Source organism: Haplochromis burtoni, unplaced genomic scaffold (genome assembly GCF_018398535.1).
Source record: "Haplochromis burtoni strain Fernald_Lab_line unplaced genomic scaffold, NCSU_Asbu1 Contig_121, whole genome shotgun sequence".
Lineage (NCBI taxonomy): Eukaryota > Metazoa > Chordata > Actinopteri > Cichliformes > Cichlidae > Haplochromis > Haplochromis burtoni.
The window spans coordinates 481,307-499,503 of NW_024582482.1; the positions used below are offsets into that span (position 1 = coordinate 481,307).

The 18,197-nt window shown below is 43.1% G+C and overlaps 1 protein-coding gene across 4 annotated transcripts in view; it reads left to right on the forward strand.

Annotated features, from left to right (window-relative positions):
- Positions 1–18,197, forward strand: part of plekhg4 (pleckstrin homology domain containing, family G (with RhoGef domain) member 4) — an 81,105-nt gene that overhangs the window by 32,462 nt on the left and 30,446 nt on the right. Inside the window, exon 1 of one of the 4 annotated variants that reach the window (XM_042223836.1) lies at positions 2,545–4,130. The exons of the other annotated variants lie outside the window; for them this stretch is intronic. Within the exon in view, the coding sequence (XP_042079770.1) occupies positions 4,128–4,130 (3 nt within the window). The 5' untranslated portion in view covers positions 2,545–4,127. Of the gene's footprint in view, positions 1–2,544; positions 4,131–18,197 lie in introns of those variants that run through there. 4 annotated transcript variants of the gene reach the window in all.

Sequence of the window (18,197 nt, forward strand, 5' to 3'; positions counted from 1 at the left end):
TCCTAACCGTTTGTTCTCACTTGCTGGTAAAACCCAGGTGTCGATTACATTCATGTTCATTTTAGGTAGAGACACGGCACTTGGTGATATTTGGCCTCTGGTCATAAGAGGGGCTGTCAGAGCTGCTAAACAGGGGCCTGCTGTGCTGTGAATGACTCACGCTGACTGTCTGTGTGCTGCAGCAGAAACATTACAGGTCACATCGCCGCCAGGACTTTCACATAAAAGAAGTTCCTGCATTTATTCAGACATGAGAGAACAAGTGAAGCTGCAGGAACATTTATGTAACAGGGGCTGAGAGGGGGTTTTCTTCCCCCCTCAGGCATTTGTTTAGAAGAGGAGCCCCCCAGATCCTGACACGTCTCCTGATCTGTGTTGTTAGCAGATAACTGAGCAATACTCCTCCAAGACACAGGGAAACGGGATATGTGTGAGACCTGCCTAAATCCCTCATCATTTATAAAAAAGGTGGGGCTAATAGAGCATAGATGCTTGTATCCTCCACCTGCGCACCTTTCGGATATGTTATGATCTGGTGTTTCCTGCAGAAATAGTTTGTGGTGGTAAACCTTGTCCTTTTCTTCAGTTTTAACTGTTTTCTCTTTCTTCCTTTTCTCTCCAGTTTAAATGAGTAGTATATTAGTCAACAGGAAACTTTTGTAGTGTATTTATGTGTAAATAAATCATATGCACACAATAACTAGAGGATAAATATTCAACTGCTTCTTCAGTCAGTTCATGGATGGACTCCAGATCCAGGTAGTGATGGTAGACTGTATTCTGCTCAGCAGGCGAACCTGTTCTCTGGAGGTTAAGTAGGAGTGGACCGAACCTGAACTATGGTCTCCAGCTGCACTCTTTTAATCTACGAGTAAAGCAAAATCTTCTGGAGAGCAGCTGAATGATATCAGACTGTCACAACAGCAACCTGATCAGCCTGCTGGTGGGAAACACTGGAAAGGGTAGGGCTGGCTGGTTACCAACTTTCAAAATAAGAGCGAGCAAGTAAAGTCTGTATGTAGGGAAATGCTGCTCAGAACAAACAGGTGGGTACTGTTCTCTGATTGGATCAAATTATTTCAAAGTTACCTCAAAGTAAAGAATGACTTTTTCTTTTACTGAAAGGTTAAAAATAAAGCCCGTTGCTGGTTCTGCTCTGGCATCTCTGTCTTTTGTTTTTCATTTGCCTGCGATTATACATGATGAATGACACAAGCAGATCTTCAATCGCCACAATTCTAATTTGAAGGGAGAGCTGGGAATTCGAGGAGACCCTGGCAGAGTCCCCAGTGTTCCCATCATAAACGTCCGGGTAGTAGTGTTGGTGGTGGGGGGACTCCATGTCATCCTTTCAGAGCCTCAGCCATTGTGACCTTGCCAGTTTGTCTCTGTTTTCTACACACGGACGCTCTGAAAGCAGTTTTTCTCTGCAGCTCCTGGAAACCACAGACAGACTCCCAGCAGCACCCTGGAAACCAGCACAAACCCCTCGACCCTATGCTGGTCTCAGTGGTGCATCAGCTTCTCTGTGGAGTCCAGCTTCAGTGAACAGTTTGAGCACTGTGCAGGAGTCTAATATCAGGCACTAAAAACAGGCTTTAGGCTTTGTGTTTCCATTTTCTCCGACTATCAAACTGAATCGTGTGACATTCATGACCGGCTTAGTCACTTTAACATCTTAGAAACTGCAAAAATGACTCACATTAATCTTCTCGAGCTTTGAGAACTTTGGGAAAAGCCTTCATCGCTGTCACCATCAGCTGGTTTCTGGTCCAGTCTGAGCTGTCATCAGGTGACCTATATCAGCAGGAACTCTGCTTCAGGCATTGGCCCATTTCAGCATCTCACTAGCCCACTGCCATACATTATCTCTGACCCCCGACCCCAAACTCAGAGGTCTCTCCGCTGTGATGATAGCAGCAGCTGTTTGTCTCCAGCTGTGACCATCAACTTGTTTCAGACTGGAGGCTGTGGGAGTCAGTACAGTTCTGTATGGGTCTTTGTTCCCAGCCGGCAAACTGTTAGCAGTGCGGCGTCACATGTGGGACTTGTTAGGGCAGTAATGGATTCAGCAGAGGCCTCTAGTGCCCTTCAGTTCAGCCATTACTGTGCATTCACAAGGCAGATGTTTTTAACAGTGACCACATTCAGCCTCGGTGGCAGCAGGAGCCAAAAACGATCCTTCAGGACTTTGATGCAAGCGTCCCTCGGTTACTGCTTGGAGTCAGCCGATGGACTCATCTGCAGCTGTTTTATACCTGATTTCAGTGAATACTTGTCAGAAGCACTAGACATCCCAAAATTTGAGGAGACTGGAGAGCAAAAGGATTAATCACAGGACTGATAAATCAGCCGAAAATTTCAGAGCATTCATTGATCGTCTGTGTTCTTAGACACATTTTCTCTGGGTTTACATGAAAACAAATAGCATGTCTGTTGTTTTCATTGTGGACACTTTGACCTGCTGGTGGAACTAAAACAAATCTTTTCATCATTTGGTGTGTGTGTGTGTGTGTGTGTGTGTGTGTGTGTGAGAGAGAGTGTGTAACTGAAATTCTTTGCATTGTTACTCAAACGTTCTACGACGTCTGAGAAAATGAGTGTGCCTATTGTCCGTCTTGGCTTACTGTATTCAACATGTGAATATAATTTCGGGCACCCTAAGCACACTCGATCTTATCTGATCTTGGAACCAAAGTGGGATGTTGCCTGTTTAGCACTCGCATCATAGACCACCTGGGAACTGTGCTGTAAGCTTAGGGGTGGCTGTTGGACGTCTGTTAGTCGGAAAGTTTGATCCACACTTCCTCCGGTCTGTGCCGCAAGATGCTGAACTCCTGGTTATCCCAGTGCATCCTTAATGTGTGTCTGAATAGGTAACTTTTGTTACTTTAGTGCACGAGTGGAAAATGTAATGTGATTAGAGTAATGCAGTAATTAACCAAACTGAGTCTTTTTAATAAGATTTGGGTGACTATTCTTTGCTGGGGAAAGGCTTTGCTCAAAAGGCTACAAGTGGAAAGTCTTTTCACAGGGGCTTTGCTTCATGTCTGTTCACAACAAAATTGACCTTTTTTAAACTTTTATTTAACAAAGAGGTCCTTTAATTTTTATTTTATTTTATTTTTTTTTGCCTCAAGGACAGAACATGAAGAGACACGAGACAAAAATAAGGACAAATCAGGACAAACAAGTAACTGAATACAAATACAGAGCCCAGCTTAGGAATGTCAGGATCATTCTTCAGTGCGAAGTAAAATGATACATGAAGGCTGAAGGTTGGTTTCTGCCATTATCAGTAAAACCGAACTGATCATAATGGAGTTGGGGCTGATAAACAACACCAGCGTTTTCCTGATACAAAACAAAGAGAAGACTTTAGAACAAACTGCGTCTGTTTGTATTATCAGAGTTTTAAAGTGGGAAAAAACGGCACACGTCCACTCTAAAGAAATTAAGAGATAAAGTTAGCTTGGTATATTGTGTTACAGTTATCACTGTCTCATCGGTGTGCTGTGTTTATAGCTGGTAATACTGGAAAACAGGCCTGTCACATTCTGAGGAAGGTCCAAGTCACATTGACACAGCACTAAAAATCATGTTTTACTGTGTGGGAAGTTAAAATGAGCTGGACTTGGTTTAGAACGGCTTCTTTGAATCAAACTGTTTTAAGTCTCAGGAACACAATACAGAAAAATAAGCCTGCTCATACCGGAGCTATCAAGATTTCCCCTGACAGAGGATCCGTCCTCACCTGCTCCTTGTTGGGTTTTCCTGGGTTTTATTCTGCAGGTTGTGATGAAACTGGATTAACTTTGTTTGGTATTTAAATTATTTATTTGCAGCATTTGTAACTTGAATCTTGTTGATGTACCTTAAGTTCTGCCAGCAGAGAGTGACAGAGAGGAGAGGTGAGGAGGGCAGGGGGAGGATCCAGAGATGGATGATTGGCAGCTGGTGGGCGGGGCTTAACATGTGAGAGGCTAGACTGAGAGTTGCAGTGAATCAGACCTCACCGGAGGCGAGACACACGGCACACAGACAGACAGACGGACGGAAAGACAGGAAGAGAGGAGCTAAAATGGTCTTAAACTGGAATACACAGCGACTGACAGCACACTGCAAACATGGTAAGATCACACACTCAGTCTCCAACAGCAGTCTGCAGCACATGGTGTGTGTGTGTGTGTGTGTGTGTGTGTGTGTGTGTGTGTGTGCGTGAGGTTTGTTGGGGGGGGGGGGGGGGGGGGGGGGGGGGGGGGGGGGTGGGGGTGGGGACAGGGGTGTTGGGTTTCCATCAAGGTGTATTCTTGAAGGAAAACTTCTATCTAAACAAGTGTGTGTGTGTGTGTGTGTGGTGTGTGTGTGTGTGTGTGTGTGTGTTCAGTCAGTTAAAAAGTCCTTGCAGTGACTGTGTGTGAGTGTGTTTGTGTGTGTGTGGTTTGGAGCAGAGTCTGTGTTCAGCTGAAATAAACCTCTAAATTCAAACCTCTTGAGTTCTGAGTTCAGACTCGCAGCAAAACAGAGAAAAGCAGAATCATCTGTTGCTTCAGCAGTTTAAAATGTCCATGATTGAAAAAGCAAAACAAATGCAATAAAACGAGTATGTAACAGTTCACAAAGACAGCTAAAGTGCAGTAAATAAAAGCAGCAGTAAGAGCTTTCTTGGATGCACATTTAGTTGGAGTCCCTGTCTTCACCCTCTTGTGTTTTTCCAAACTCTCAGATCTTTATTTTAAAGTTTTTAAGTGTCAGTTTGTGGTTGAAGGTTTCCATAAAAAACCAAAAAACAAACAACCCCCCTCAAAATTATGTATACCAGGACCTTTGTGTGTCTTTAATGAAGAGCTGCAACAACGTGAGGGCTTTTCTCTAGCCTTCAGAGAAACCTGGGGTTAAATGTAAAATGTGGTGATGTTTAATGCATTTAGATGTTGTGGGCTGTCATGATGCTGGTTTGGATTGTACTCCTGTTTTGTCCCTCAGCTCCTCCTGAAATCGGTTGTTTGTTTTGGTCCTGTGGTCAGTGCGTCACCTCTCAGGATTTCCTTATAGGCTTTAAACCTAGTTTGGTTTTCTTACTGAGCTGTTAGTAGATTTGTAGTTTTATTATTGCTGTCAGTTATGACTATTTAGCATCAGATGGACTTTTACCAAAGTAAGATCATTAAGGCCACAACGTCTTAAACTTACTGTAAATGGGAGTCCTCCTCACACACAAGAATAATTATGGAGTTCCACAGGGTTCTATGCTAGGACCAATTTTATTTGCATTATGCATGCATTATATTATATTATTTGAAATAAAATACATTTTCATCATTGCTATGAAGATTATATCAAGCTCTATCGATCCATCAATCCACACAACACAAAGTGATTAGATAAATTGCAGGAATATCTTGCTAGCAACAAAGAGTGAGCTGCAAAGTGACTCACTACGAGTGACTCACTTCCTGTGTGGAAGCCCCTTCACAGTTAGGAAAGAGGATTATCCAGGTGGTGCTCATTGGTTAATGACTTAGTCACACGTTAGCCAGTAAGCATGCGGCTTCACTGTCTACCCCTCATTTGTCACAGCTAGTGTCACACCTAACATCAGGATGGCAATGGCACAAAAACATCTCTGCCTCGTAATGGATTTAACTGACTGCCTGTTTGTGTCATGCTATAGAAACGTTGTAGTCTGTGTGTAAAGATGGCTTTAATATGGGGGTGAACAGAAGAGAGTGGTTATCATTTATTTTATGGTAGAACACTTAAATTTGTACCTGTAGTGTTTTTGTAGTTTAGTTCACTCTGGGCTCATTAACTAACATCAGACCCGAGGAGCACATTTTATCACACTCAGAAGAAGGCGAGACAAAGTTTTAGTGAAAGTTCACAGTGTTGGTTTGACCTTCAGTTTGTTCCCAAAGAGCCACAGCAGCGTCCCTCCCTGCAGTACATCCCAGTGCCTGGGAAGTGTAAAAAGAAAAGAAGTGTAACAACACAAAACTGTTTGCCACAGATATCTCTGTCTTTCCCGTGAGCTCTTATTACACTGTACACTGTGAGGTTTCTCACTGCTGGCCAGAAAATTGTACAACATTCCTGTTTTTCCAGTTTTATTAAAGTGTAATAAACAGATCGCTTTGCCTGAACAAAATGCCTGGAACAAAAGTCAGAGGGTAAAAAAGTTTAGTTTATCAAAACCTGAAGACTTTCACGTTAAAGAAGTCCTTTCTTTCAGGGAGTTAAGAGCTTCCTGCTTTCGAGCAGCAGTGAAGTAAATGAAGTGGTGTTAAAAAAGGTGTTAAAAGCTTGTCTGCATGAATGCAGGGTTCCTCCTCCAATCACATTATAATTCAGTGGCTTTATATCAGGTTCACTGGGATTTGTTTGTGGTTTGTAAGTCTTAGAGGAGAAGCTGCTGAGTAAAATGTCATCTGTCGAAGCTTGGATTAACTCAAAATTAATGATCGTGATTTATTATGGACTGAAATGCTTTGCGGGCTTTCAGTGCTTCATTGTTAGACTTCAGAAATGTTGGCTCCCGCTGGAGGTTTTGCCCCTTTTCCTACTATTTTACCTAAGGATAAAATAAAAATACACAGATTTCTGTGAGGTAATGTGACATAGCCTTGGCTGTATGTGGACCAGTCGTAATAAGTCACCCTTCAAAGATCCATTTTAATCCAGTAAAAGCCCTGATTGGTCACTCTTCATGACCAGAAGGCTTGAAAATAAGGCCCTGGATCTCATGTCCAGTCTGCTCCGATTGCCACAGTGCAACTTGGTAACAATGGCAATAAATAAGTGTGTGGCTGTTGTTTCAGTGAGTCACAGACACACACCTGAGCAGAGATGAAATGTTGTTGCCATGGAGGAGTGTGATTGGGTGTGTTTGACACAAAGGTGAAATATTGCGAGGCTGAAGAACACGTGCTCAGGCATGTTGGGGAACCATAAAGGTTCTGCAGGAGTTAGAACCAGGAGTCCACCAGACAGGAGGTTGTCCTGCTCAACTGTTTTTAAAGCAGAAAATCACTCAGAAAACACTTCAATTACACTACAGTCGCAGCACAGCCATCTTTGGTCAGTTTTCCAGATGTTTTGCTCCGTGTTCCTGTCTCTGAACTGAAATTGTCCTCACCCCAGCAGCTGACTCAGACTGTGATGTTATGCCATCATGTTTCATCATACTGGTCTGTAACGTCCCTCATGAATGACCCGTTTCTAACCGGGTTTATAGCAGTTTGCTTTCTCCCTGGCCTGCAGTCCTCTCTCTGTGATTAGCAGATCAACCCCCTGCTGGGATGACCCAAATGGCACTATGCTGTGATGCGAATCAGTGTTTGAGATTTTGGTGATGCGCACTTATCATCATCTCCATAAACAGCCTATTAAATAAGCAGAAACGCCTAACATTATTCAACACATTCCTGCATTGATTATTTTTATTCTGTAAGATAAAAACATTTAATCTCAGCACATCACAGCTTTCATCTGACAAACTGCTGCTCTGACAGTGCCAGAAGCAAGACACAGCCTGACATAACCTCTGCCGGCCTGCACGTGATGTTAGGATAGAGATAAATGCACTCTTTTCCTCAGAGCAACTGTGGAATAAGCTGTGTTTATTTAACTGGATTTAAGGTGAGGGCTCAGTACCCCCTGATCCAAACCCCGAAAACCAACCCAGCATTTGGGGCAAAAAAAGAAAAAGTTCCCGTTAACACACACTAAAAATTATTTCAGTTTTTCCCCAAAAGCCTTTTTATTTTTCTCAAACAGTGGGGTTAGGGTTACTCCTCGTCATTGATGCCTTGGACCTCACACGGGTTAAATTGAGATATAAAGATCAGCGGACGTGTTCAGGCTCTTCCTGCGACACCGTCTTTTTACCCAGCAGACCCTTGACAAGCCCAAACGCCTCTGATTTACAGAGCCTTGAAGCTCTGCAGGAATGTTCGAGGCACTCAGATAATGGACTCGCACTGATGGAGGTTACACACAGAAAACAAGGTGTGGTCATGGATCGTTGACATTCTTACAACAAACATGTCACAGATAAGCCTCAGTGTAATTCAAGATAATGAGTTTGGGTGATTTAAAAAAAAAAAAAGATTTCATGACATGAGATTTGGTAATACTTCTTAAAACCGCTAAAGAAATCCGCTTCCAGTAAAAAGGATTTGATGGAAGAGGTTTCCATGAGCGGGCTGCTCATCTTGCGTATCGGGTTTAACACACTGACCCAGTGGGCTTCACTTCACCGCCTGATGGAAGCTGTTTTTCACGCTGCCTCTCGGGTCAGATGTCAGAGGAAAAAAGCTCAGCCTTTGAACCTGCAGACTGCAGCTCAGCCGGAAATGTTTTTATCTCTTGGGACTCGTCAGCGATAGGAAGTGGTCGTCGTCCGCGGTGTTGAGTGCTGCGTTGTTGGGATGGACCCGCGGCGATGCGCTTCGGAGGAGGCAGCACAAAGAGCCAGTGTTCCTGCAGGTCCTCACCGTACCTCAGCACCCTGTCATCTTCCTGCCCCAGCCTGCCTGAAACATGAAGCCTCTTCCCCCTCCCTTCACCCTCAGCTCCGTCTGGGAAAACACCCCTCCACCGAAGAACACGCTACCTGAATATAACACCCGTAAAATAAGATTCCCCCCCAGGCCAATAAATTCTCTGACCTACTTCAGTGTGAGGTGAATCCTGCCACACATGCAGAGAGCTTCAGGGTCCCTCATGTGGGATATTAGATCCATTTCATTGTTTTCCACTTACAAACTTTACATGGGTGGTCCACTGCACTATAATTCCCTACTCGTTTTAGCATTTTTGTCTTCATCTTATTATCTTCATTCATCATGCAGGATCCAAACAACACTTGATTAAAAAGTTCAGTCACAGCTGAGCAGCCGGTCCCAGCTTTTTCCTGTCGTGCATTTTCTCTAAAGGCTCTGTGGCAGGTTGCTGTTGAGGCAGTTCATGATATCATTCAGCTGCCCAGAGGATGCTGATCATCCTGACAGACTCCAACTCCACCACTTTGGACTGCAGCTGGTGATTCTAGGCCTGTGTCTGCTCTCATATTCGCTATCACTTATGAATGATCGTGGGTGTTTTTTTTTTTAGTTTTTTTTTTTTTTTACATGACTTAGGGTGGTGATGTATTGATTTCAGCGGGAAATATAGGGGAAGGTTTTTTCAGTGAGGAAAGGTTAAATGTTAAAGATGGGAAGAAGCTTGTGCCCAGAAACACAAGAGGAGCGAGGATGTGAAGCAGCACATTCTTTTACAAGTTTCATATGGATCCTATGTGTTGGAATTTCTTTTAAGAAAAAATTAAATGGTAAATTGAATGTATGTTTGATACTTGATAATCTATATCAAGTATCAAACAAGCATCAAACTTTTTAAACTTCTTTTTAATGACTTTTTACAACCTGTTTTTATAAATGTCAGACTGGTGTAATCAGACTTCAACTGCATTACAGATGTAATCAGTCATAATAATGTTATGTATGTATAATGATGAATAACAGTGCTGAGGCAGAGATGAGTCTGCAGCATGCACAGAGGTAAACGTAGGAGTTGGAGTTACAATCGGTGCATCAGTTGAGTCCTCCGCCAATTTAATGTAAACAGAAGGCGATAAAGTGAGCATGACTGCTTTTCTGGTCTGTAACTGGGCAACTTTAAACAGCCCACATGAAGGCGTTTATGGTGGTATTTACAGTAGCTGCAGCTTTAATGCTGAGCGCAAACATCTCATGGCTGTCCTAGACCCACTCCTTACATGACTTTATTTAAACCAGCTGGTTTGTCGAGGATTCTTGTGTTCAGTGAAGTTATTTGCAAAAGGAAAAACCTTTTCTGTTGTTTTTTTTTTTGTTAATATGTTTCTTCTCTGTTATATCAGGTTAAATCCACTCAGATTATGTATCTGTGGACTTGTTTGGTGACTTTTTACCTTTGAGGTGACAGAATTATGACTAGGTGATAATTTGTTTTTAAGATGGACAGATGTGGCTGAAACTGTTTTGGGTCAATGTGTTATGAAGAACTGTTGGCAGCTTGTTGCAGGCATCTTTGAGTTAAGAAAGTCAAAGATGGTGGAAGCACCTGCAGAAATCTGCAGTAGCAGATTAATGGAGTTCAGAAATCTGCTGCTTCTCTGCACTGGAGTTGAAACACATTCAGAATTCACTGAAGGTCGTTTGAGGGGAAAACATATTGTCGGCGCATCAGAGAGAGGCTTTCAATTAATCTGCATTGTTTCTGTTTACAGTCCTACCTGCTGCCACTTGAACGTAAGCCGCCCCATCCTGCAGACAGACTTCCTTCATGTCCTGTCTGTAGTTTGGGGTTTAAGGGTGCAGCAGTGTTCATCATGCTGCAGGTTGAGCTTCAGTTTTGGCTCAGTTTGCTGCAGTAATAATTAGCATGTGAAGCAAACATGAGGAACACCTTTGATGTGGGATACTGGGGTTTTGTAATGTGATACACAGATGAACCATGAGGTTTCATGCGGTTGTCCACACCAGATCCTAGACCAGCTTCTGTTGTTAAAAGTCACCTCAGGCTGAGTTTGAAGATGAACTGAAATATTTCGCTCTGACTGTGTGCAGGTACTTGGGACAGCTCACTGTTTTTCTGGCTTTTTGATTTTCTCCTCTTGAGGAGAAGATGTTTCTTGCTTTAGACTTTCCCCCGTCGAGTACCCCTGCAGCCCCTCTGATCCTCTCAATGGTCTGAGTTTAGCTCGGCCCTTAAATCAAATCGTGTCCCACAGGGACCGGCCATTACCTCTTTCCCCTATAAAGGGCCTTGAAGTTGGGCTTTTTGTCCTCCCCACTCAGCCAGCTGAGCTCAGCTTATTGAGCTGCCTGTCAGCTCTTCGCTGTGAGAAACTTGCAAATCTAATCTCATGTTTTAGAAACTCTGTGTGTCAAGGTCACGGCTCTACGCTATCGGTCTGAGCGCTGTGGCGCCGGACGCCGAGACGCTTTTGTTCCCCTTCAGGTTTGAGAAAGGTTTGTGTTCATGTGGGATGGATGGTGGCTCAGCTGCTGCCTGGCCTCATGAAGGTGTGAACTCCTGTGAAAACACTCCACAGGAGGCAGAAACAAAGACCACAGGCAGTGTGAAAGCAAAGTGAAAGGAGTGTTTGCTTTGAAGCCGAGGACCTCGCTGACTTTAGCTGATTTTATATCACGTCTTTGCTGCTTCCAGTTTAGTTTTGTTGCTCAGGCTTTGTTAGTCTGAGTTTTGTTTCTTCTTCTCTAGTTAAATAATGTATACTACAATACAAACACACTTTTAGTTCTGAAGAGTCAAACTGAAGACATTTCCTGATAATCTGCATTTCATTACAAGGCCCTTTCAGACATGTTTGCCTCCCATGAATCTGACAGCGTCTGACCTGAGGGATCATCACGGTCACTTTGTTGTGACATTTTATGCTATTATTATTGTGGCAGATTGTGACTGTCAGTTTTAAGTTGCAGCTTCATCAGAGAACAACCTGAGGTCTTCCTCTTCTTCTTTTCTCTTCCTTTGTGCTACAATCACAAGAAAGAAGATTGATGAGATTTTATTGATACCACAATCCCGTAATTGATTTCTCTAATGAATTTTCTATGGGTAAAAAGTAGCCCTGTGCAGGTTTAAAGTGTCAGTGCAGGTGTATTATCCTCTGTCTGAAGGCAGCGAGGAAACGGATTACCAGGTAAGCTTAACTATGAATGCATATGCTCATGACATCATTATTTTGCAATGCACAACTGTGGAGGAAAGTAAACAAAACTTGCCAGTGCTGACAGAGCTGATAATCTAAGGCATGCAGTAGAATCAGCTTGGTTCCATGACTTGGTATCGGTTCTCCAGTTTTATTTTTTCCTCCATTGAGATCAAAATGTGGAAACTGAGCCTTCCTGAATGGTGTCCAGAGCGTATGAGTTAAACTCTAGGCTGGTGGTCCCATATCCACTTGCATAACAGCATTTCCGTTTGTGTTTTTACCTTTCGTGCTTTTTGAGTGCATGGAAGGTAAAAACAGAGTTCCAGGTCACTGGAAACAGACCAACTGGAAAACTTCTTCCCAGGTGTGAGATCTGTTTGCAGTGCTAACAGGTGGTGAGAGAAGTTTCAGCTTGTGATGTCGGCGTGAGGGACTCTCAGTGGCTGTCAGTGCTTAGGAGTAAGCTTTGTTTTGATGCCAGTTTGATTGGAGTGCTGTGGACGACCTGGCAGATCTGCATTTGCTTTTTCAGTAGCTGATTACCAGCTTTCTTGGCCCTTGTTGCCTCCTGTTAACTTCCTGATGCCTTCCCACTTTGAGTCATGTCGGACTCCAGCAGCAGCAGTAGGCCTCGATCGGCTTTTGGAACTTCCTCTGAAGAATTGAACCTGACTTCTTGGACTGTCTGCACCACACAGCAAGCCTTATTATATTTGTCAGAAAATCCCATCAAATAATTCAAATAGTCACTGTTGATTAAAATATTCACCTGTGGTAACCAAGTGGCATTTTACCAATTAGATGGTGACTTTGAATACCTGAGCAGACTCAGCCTGAGGCTGAGGGCTTTGATTTCCTCTGTGTGTGATTGTGGATGTGCATCTGTAGCATTCCTTTCCTATTATCTGTGGATCGCTGCCTGGTACGTCGTCTCATCTGTCATGTTTTCCTCTCATGATGAGTTTACAGCTGGGATTTTCAGAATAAAGGCATGCTCATTCTGTTCATTCTTGCTCATCATTTGCAGATTAGACAATTAAAGTCTCATCTGTCTGATACAATCAGGCAGAGGAGACTTTAATTGTCTTCTACTTTAAACAAGCTGCAACAGGTCACAGCAAACAGAAACAAGTCTCTGAATGAGAAAAAGGCAGTTTGTGGTTACAGGAAATATTGATGAATGGAGCAGGAGATGAAAAACGACACCGTGGAGCTTCCCGATGCAGACATGCTTTATTATTTTCACACGGGACTTGTGTGACCCGCAGGCCCTGTTAGATTTGTAATCGTTAAGGAAACAGAGGTTGTCTGCATTTGTAATTTCCACATTTCACCAGAGGTCATCAGATAACATGAAGCTGTTGAAAAGGCTTCGCAGACCTCTGACGCTGTGCTGTGATGAGGGATGTGGAGCCACAGTGACAGAGGCTGCACATCCCTGTGGGACAATCAAACATCTGTCTAGTTTACCGTGTCGAGGTGTTTTTCTGTTAAGGATCGTCACTGATTTCAAAAGCAGCGTGTTTTGTATCAGGGTGGGCCGCCTGTGGTTAGCCGCATCGCAGCAGCGCAACAGAGGAGAAGGAAAATAGCATCTGATTTTTATCTCCCAGCCACAATCGGCAACATGAACTGCCAGACGTGTGTGTGTCTGTGGTGTGGGTGTTTTTGTTGTGATCAACTGTTGGCTGTGTGTTTCTGCAGAAACCATCTGCACTGAAGGTTTCTTAGTGTTCGTCCTGAGTAAGGGAGCCACATCAAATGGATATAAATATGTGAGTGGCATGAGGCTGTTGTTGAACTGTGGTCTTGTGCAAATACAGCTGCAGATATAAGAATATGGATCTTTTTATTTTATGTGCTGAGTGTTGTTTGCATGCAGTGAAGGAGGCCAGCACGTACAGTTTATGTCTACAGTTTTGACAGATTTCTGAGCGCTGTGTACCACGTAAGATTCGAGGTCAGTAAGCACAACCAGAATTCATACATAAGGCACACGGGAAGGGGCACTGTCGATTTTTTTCAGAAAATCAAAGGATTGATTTTAAGTGTGCCTTATTTTCTGAAAAACACGGTAATAACGACAGCCCGCTAGCATGCGCTACCAAAAATAGTGCTTTGGTGCATATCTGACGGACGAACGCCAAACCAGTTCCACACCACTGAAGTTGCAGCATTTTTACAAACCAGTTCTGGTTCATCCGTTTCACACAACCGTCCACTTTCGCCCTTCTCATTCTGCGTCACCGCCATGCTTTTTCCGCCATGAAAACAAAGGCACCGTGCATGCGTGTTTTACCCATATTCTATCGCGATATTTCATTTTCTTATCGTTGCCTAACGTTATAACGGTATTACCGTGAACGGTATGATATAGCCCAGCCATACTCCAGACTAAGGGCAACTGACGGTCATTTTATTTGTTCCATGTCCAAAAAATGAGAGCAACAGTTGTTGCCTTCACTCAGTTTGTAAGTGAGCAAACTCACAAATTCAACAGGGATTAAATAATTACTTCCCTCTGCGCACATCACTTCATCCTTTTATTATCGTTTCATAGACTTTATTATTGTGGCACAAAACGTTGTTTGATGCAAGCAGGACTTAAGAGACCTCGTGCTTTCTTATATATCAACATCACAATGTTCCCTTTCTGCGCCCCTCACATGTGGCTGACTTTGACCAATAGAAGTGCATATCAGGCTTTTCCCCGCAAGGAAATGTGGGAGAAAGGGAAAAATCTCTAGCATTAAAGAAACCTTTGAGGTCAGTTTTCTTAATCGGGTGTTTTACTCAATCACTGCTTTGATTGGACAGACTGAGCCTGGTATGAGGTACAGCTTTTTCAGTATCTGGATTGAGCGCGTCTCCGTCGCTGGTTGAATTGGTCTGTGCCGTCAGAAATCTCTACTTTTCCTTTAGCTGACAGCTGGCCTGTCACTGTTCACGTCTCTGGAACGGGGGGGTTAAAAGGTCATATGTCCTGTGGGTCCCTCGCCTATATAGCTCCTCCCTCCCCATGCCATGTTACCATGATTGGTAACTAAAACAGTCATGACCTCTGCTTTGTGGAACCGTGACCCCCTTTTGTGGCTGGGCTGTTTAAACATGTGAACAGTTTCAGCACGCCGCTGACTCCTCCTCCTCCACACCCAACAGGAACTGGTTTGCCGCTGAGCAGTCAGCCGAACAGTTGGAAGGATGAATCATGACCCTCAGGGGAGACACGGGCTGCCACTAACTATTCATAAAACCAGCTGAACCTGAGATATTACATTAGTTTATCTCAGAGGCTCCATCCTGATTATTAAACAGGAGCCCTTTTCTCTTCCATCCACATGCTCATTTAAAAATGGCACCAAGTACTGACAGCAACAGTGAAACTGAAAGAGTAACATCTGAAGAATGAGAGCAAAGCATAACGTGATGGTTGAATGGACATTTCAAATATAGTATGAAGTAGCTACAGAAAAAAGTCTCACAGCACAGTAGAGCTGGGCGATAGAACGATAACGATATGTATCGCGATATAACTTTTACTCGATAGAGAAATTAAGCTATCGCGATAGACCTCGCCGCTCTTGTCCTCTTAAAAAAAAAAAAAAAAAAAAAAGGTCAGCCAATCCAAATTAAGTAGCGCAGAGCCGAACCAATCACAGCCGCAGCGTCACGTCGCGTGACTTGTTACGTACAGCACAAGTGCCAAGCCGCACGTGTGTTTGTTTGGGAAGCAGCCAGCGGGTAATGGAGGAAATGAGTGTGCCGACTAGAAAAATCAACCGAGCGTGACCGAAGAGAAAACAGATGATGGTTCCAACGCCGGAGAGATTGTCGAACGGAAGAGCCATAGAAGTTCCGTAGTGTGAAGGTATTTCGGCTATTTCAAGTCTGACAAAAAACAGAGTAGCGTGCACTGTAAATTGTGCCGAAAGCAAGTCTGGAAATACAATAAACTGGTGCATGCGTCACACTGTGCGCCACGTTATTGTTTCGGTGAAATGAATTTCTACAATACTGTTACTGTTAATTCTACTCTCTGCAGTGTTTAAATGCTTACATATACACACAGTTACTGTCCCTCCACACATACGACTCGGTTCTGCTTCTATGCCCCAGCTTTGTTTACTTTTTCCCACCGAGGCTTCTAGACTTCTGATTGGCCAACATTTCTGCACGGTTAGGAATCTAGCGCCACCTGCTGCTTTGGCATGTTCATAGCAGCGTTTTCCTTCATTTCTGCCTTTATGTGTGGACGGGATTATTTTTTAAAACGAAAACGGAAAATCTCCGTTTTCAAAAATACCCGTGTACGTGTGGACGTAGCCTCAGTCTCTGACTGGAAGCGCTAATTCGTCATTCGGCTTTTGTCAGACTAAAGTAACTGTTAAAACTGTTTGAAAAGCTCAGCTATACAACAAGGAGAGATTGAGAATTTCCTTTTAGTTCTCAGTTTATTTGATATTGACAAAAGTTAGTCAGTTTTGTCTGTTCTTCTGTAAAACAAACTAAGATTTATTTTTAGAATTAATATTTTGTTTCTAAGTGGAATTGACAATTTAGTCTGTTTCGTTTGTTCTATTTTGAAACTTAAACGCTTTAGCGGCTGCCTTTTGTGTAGTTTGCAATATTTGCCTTTATTTATCTGAAAAAGTCTCATGTTCCTTAAGTACATCTACCCTGTTGAACTTATTATGGGAAATAAATATTTAAATAAAAACAAGCTGCTGATTATTTCACATTTTACTTGTGAGCAACGGCACATTTAAATCTTACAAATATAGTTATTTGGCTTATATCGTGATAGATATCGTTATCGCCTGAAATGAAAAAAACATATCGTGATATGAAAAAATCTCATATCGCCCAGCTCTACAGTTAGACATACCTTAAACACTTAAAGCTGTAAGCTAATGATAGTTATATAAGAGCAGATGCTGCTGGTGCAATAAGCTGTACGTTTTACGTTCAATGGATGATGATCTGATTAGTCGACTAATCGCAAAAATAATCGGTGACTAGTCGACTATCAAAATAATCGTTTGTGGCAGCCCTATATTTAACACATTTTTCAATAATGAATCATGCTGCTTAACTGTGCGGCACCTCACATTGTGCATTATCAACATTATAGTCCAGACAGATGACGAGCAGTCGTAAATGTTAAAAATGATTTGAAAACATGTTACAACAAAAAATGTTGACGTATTATTAAAATGTGTTAAATTAACATCTGAAAAACTAAAACATTGGGACGGAAAAGTATGGTACTTTGTGCTGTGCACTGAGAATGATGCAGGCTGTTCAAAAGTTCATGCCAACCATTTCAATAAAAGTTCAAATCTAAAACAATAAATCATCCCGCCATTTTCTTCCTCTTATCTAAAGTCAGGTCGTGGGGGCAGTAGGGAAGCCCAGACTTCCATCTCACCATCTCCTTCTAACGATAACGTTGAGCCTTTCCGAGGCCAGCCTATAAATGTTAGCTCTCCAAATTGCCTTGGTTTCACTCCGGGGCTTCCTACTGGCAGCACATGCCTGGCCGGAACACCTTACCCAGGAGGTGACGGGCTTAGTCCTCTCCTTTTGATGTGGAGGAGTGGTGACCCTTCCCTGAACGCCTCCCGAATGACTGAACTGCTCACCCGATCGCTAAGGCAGAGCCCATCCACCTTTCGGAGAAAGCTAATTTCCACTACTTGTATCAGAGATATCACTCTAATACTGTTAACAAGAGATCAGACCGAGAATAACAGATTTTTGGCATTTCCCAACAACCGTGGACCATCTGGTTGCAGATAGCTGCTTAACATTAAGCATACAATAATGTAGGTGTAATATTTATCCATCCAGCCATTGTTGCCATATGTTCAGGGCTGTCACACTGTGAGAGGCAGGGCATGCTCTGAACAGGTCACCAGACTATCCACTCATCGTTTTTCCCTTACTCTGTTTGGTCACTAACAAGCTGTTAAACTTGAGGGGGCATCACCTGATTGGTTAAGTGTAAATATTCCTTATTGGTCCACATATTGCCTGCAGGTTTATGTTTACTGGCTTGCTTACATGCTGTTGCCATTGACAGTGGGTTATTTATAGTGACTTATAGTGTGCTCTATAAAGAACGTGAAGCCCAGCGATTGGCTGGTTGTCAGTAAAATGACGCCTGGTAGTTGATGTTCCTATATCTGCAGTAATAGAGCTCCTGTGGTTTTTCTTCATGCGACCAGCTTTGGACTCCAGTTCCAGCTGGTCGTGGTCTCTGTTGTACAGACACACTGTCCTCTGTCTTGGTAGCGTGGTGTTATCCAAAGGGGTGGTGAAACGCATGAGGTATGCTGATCAGGTTTGTCTGGTCCCTCCCGTTCCGGTTCACAATACCAAAATAATCTCAGTACAGTAAGCTCAGTAACAGAGTTATCTCTGTTTACTTTGCCTGTTTGATCTCTCCACTGTTCCTACACACCTGGAGCTCGTG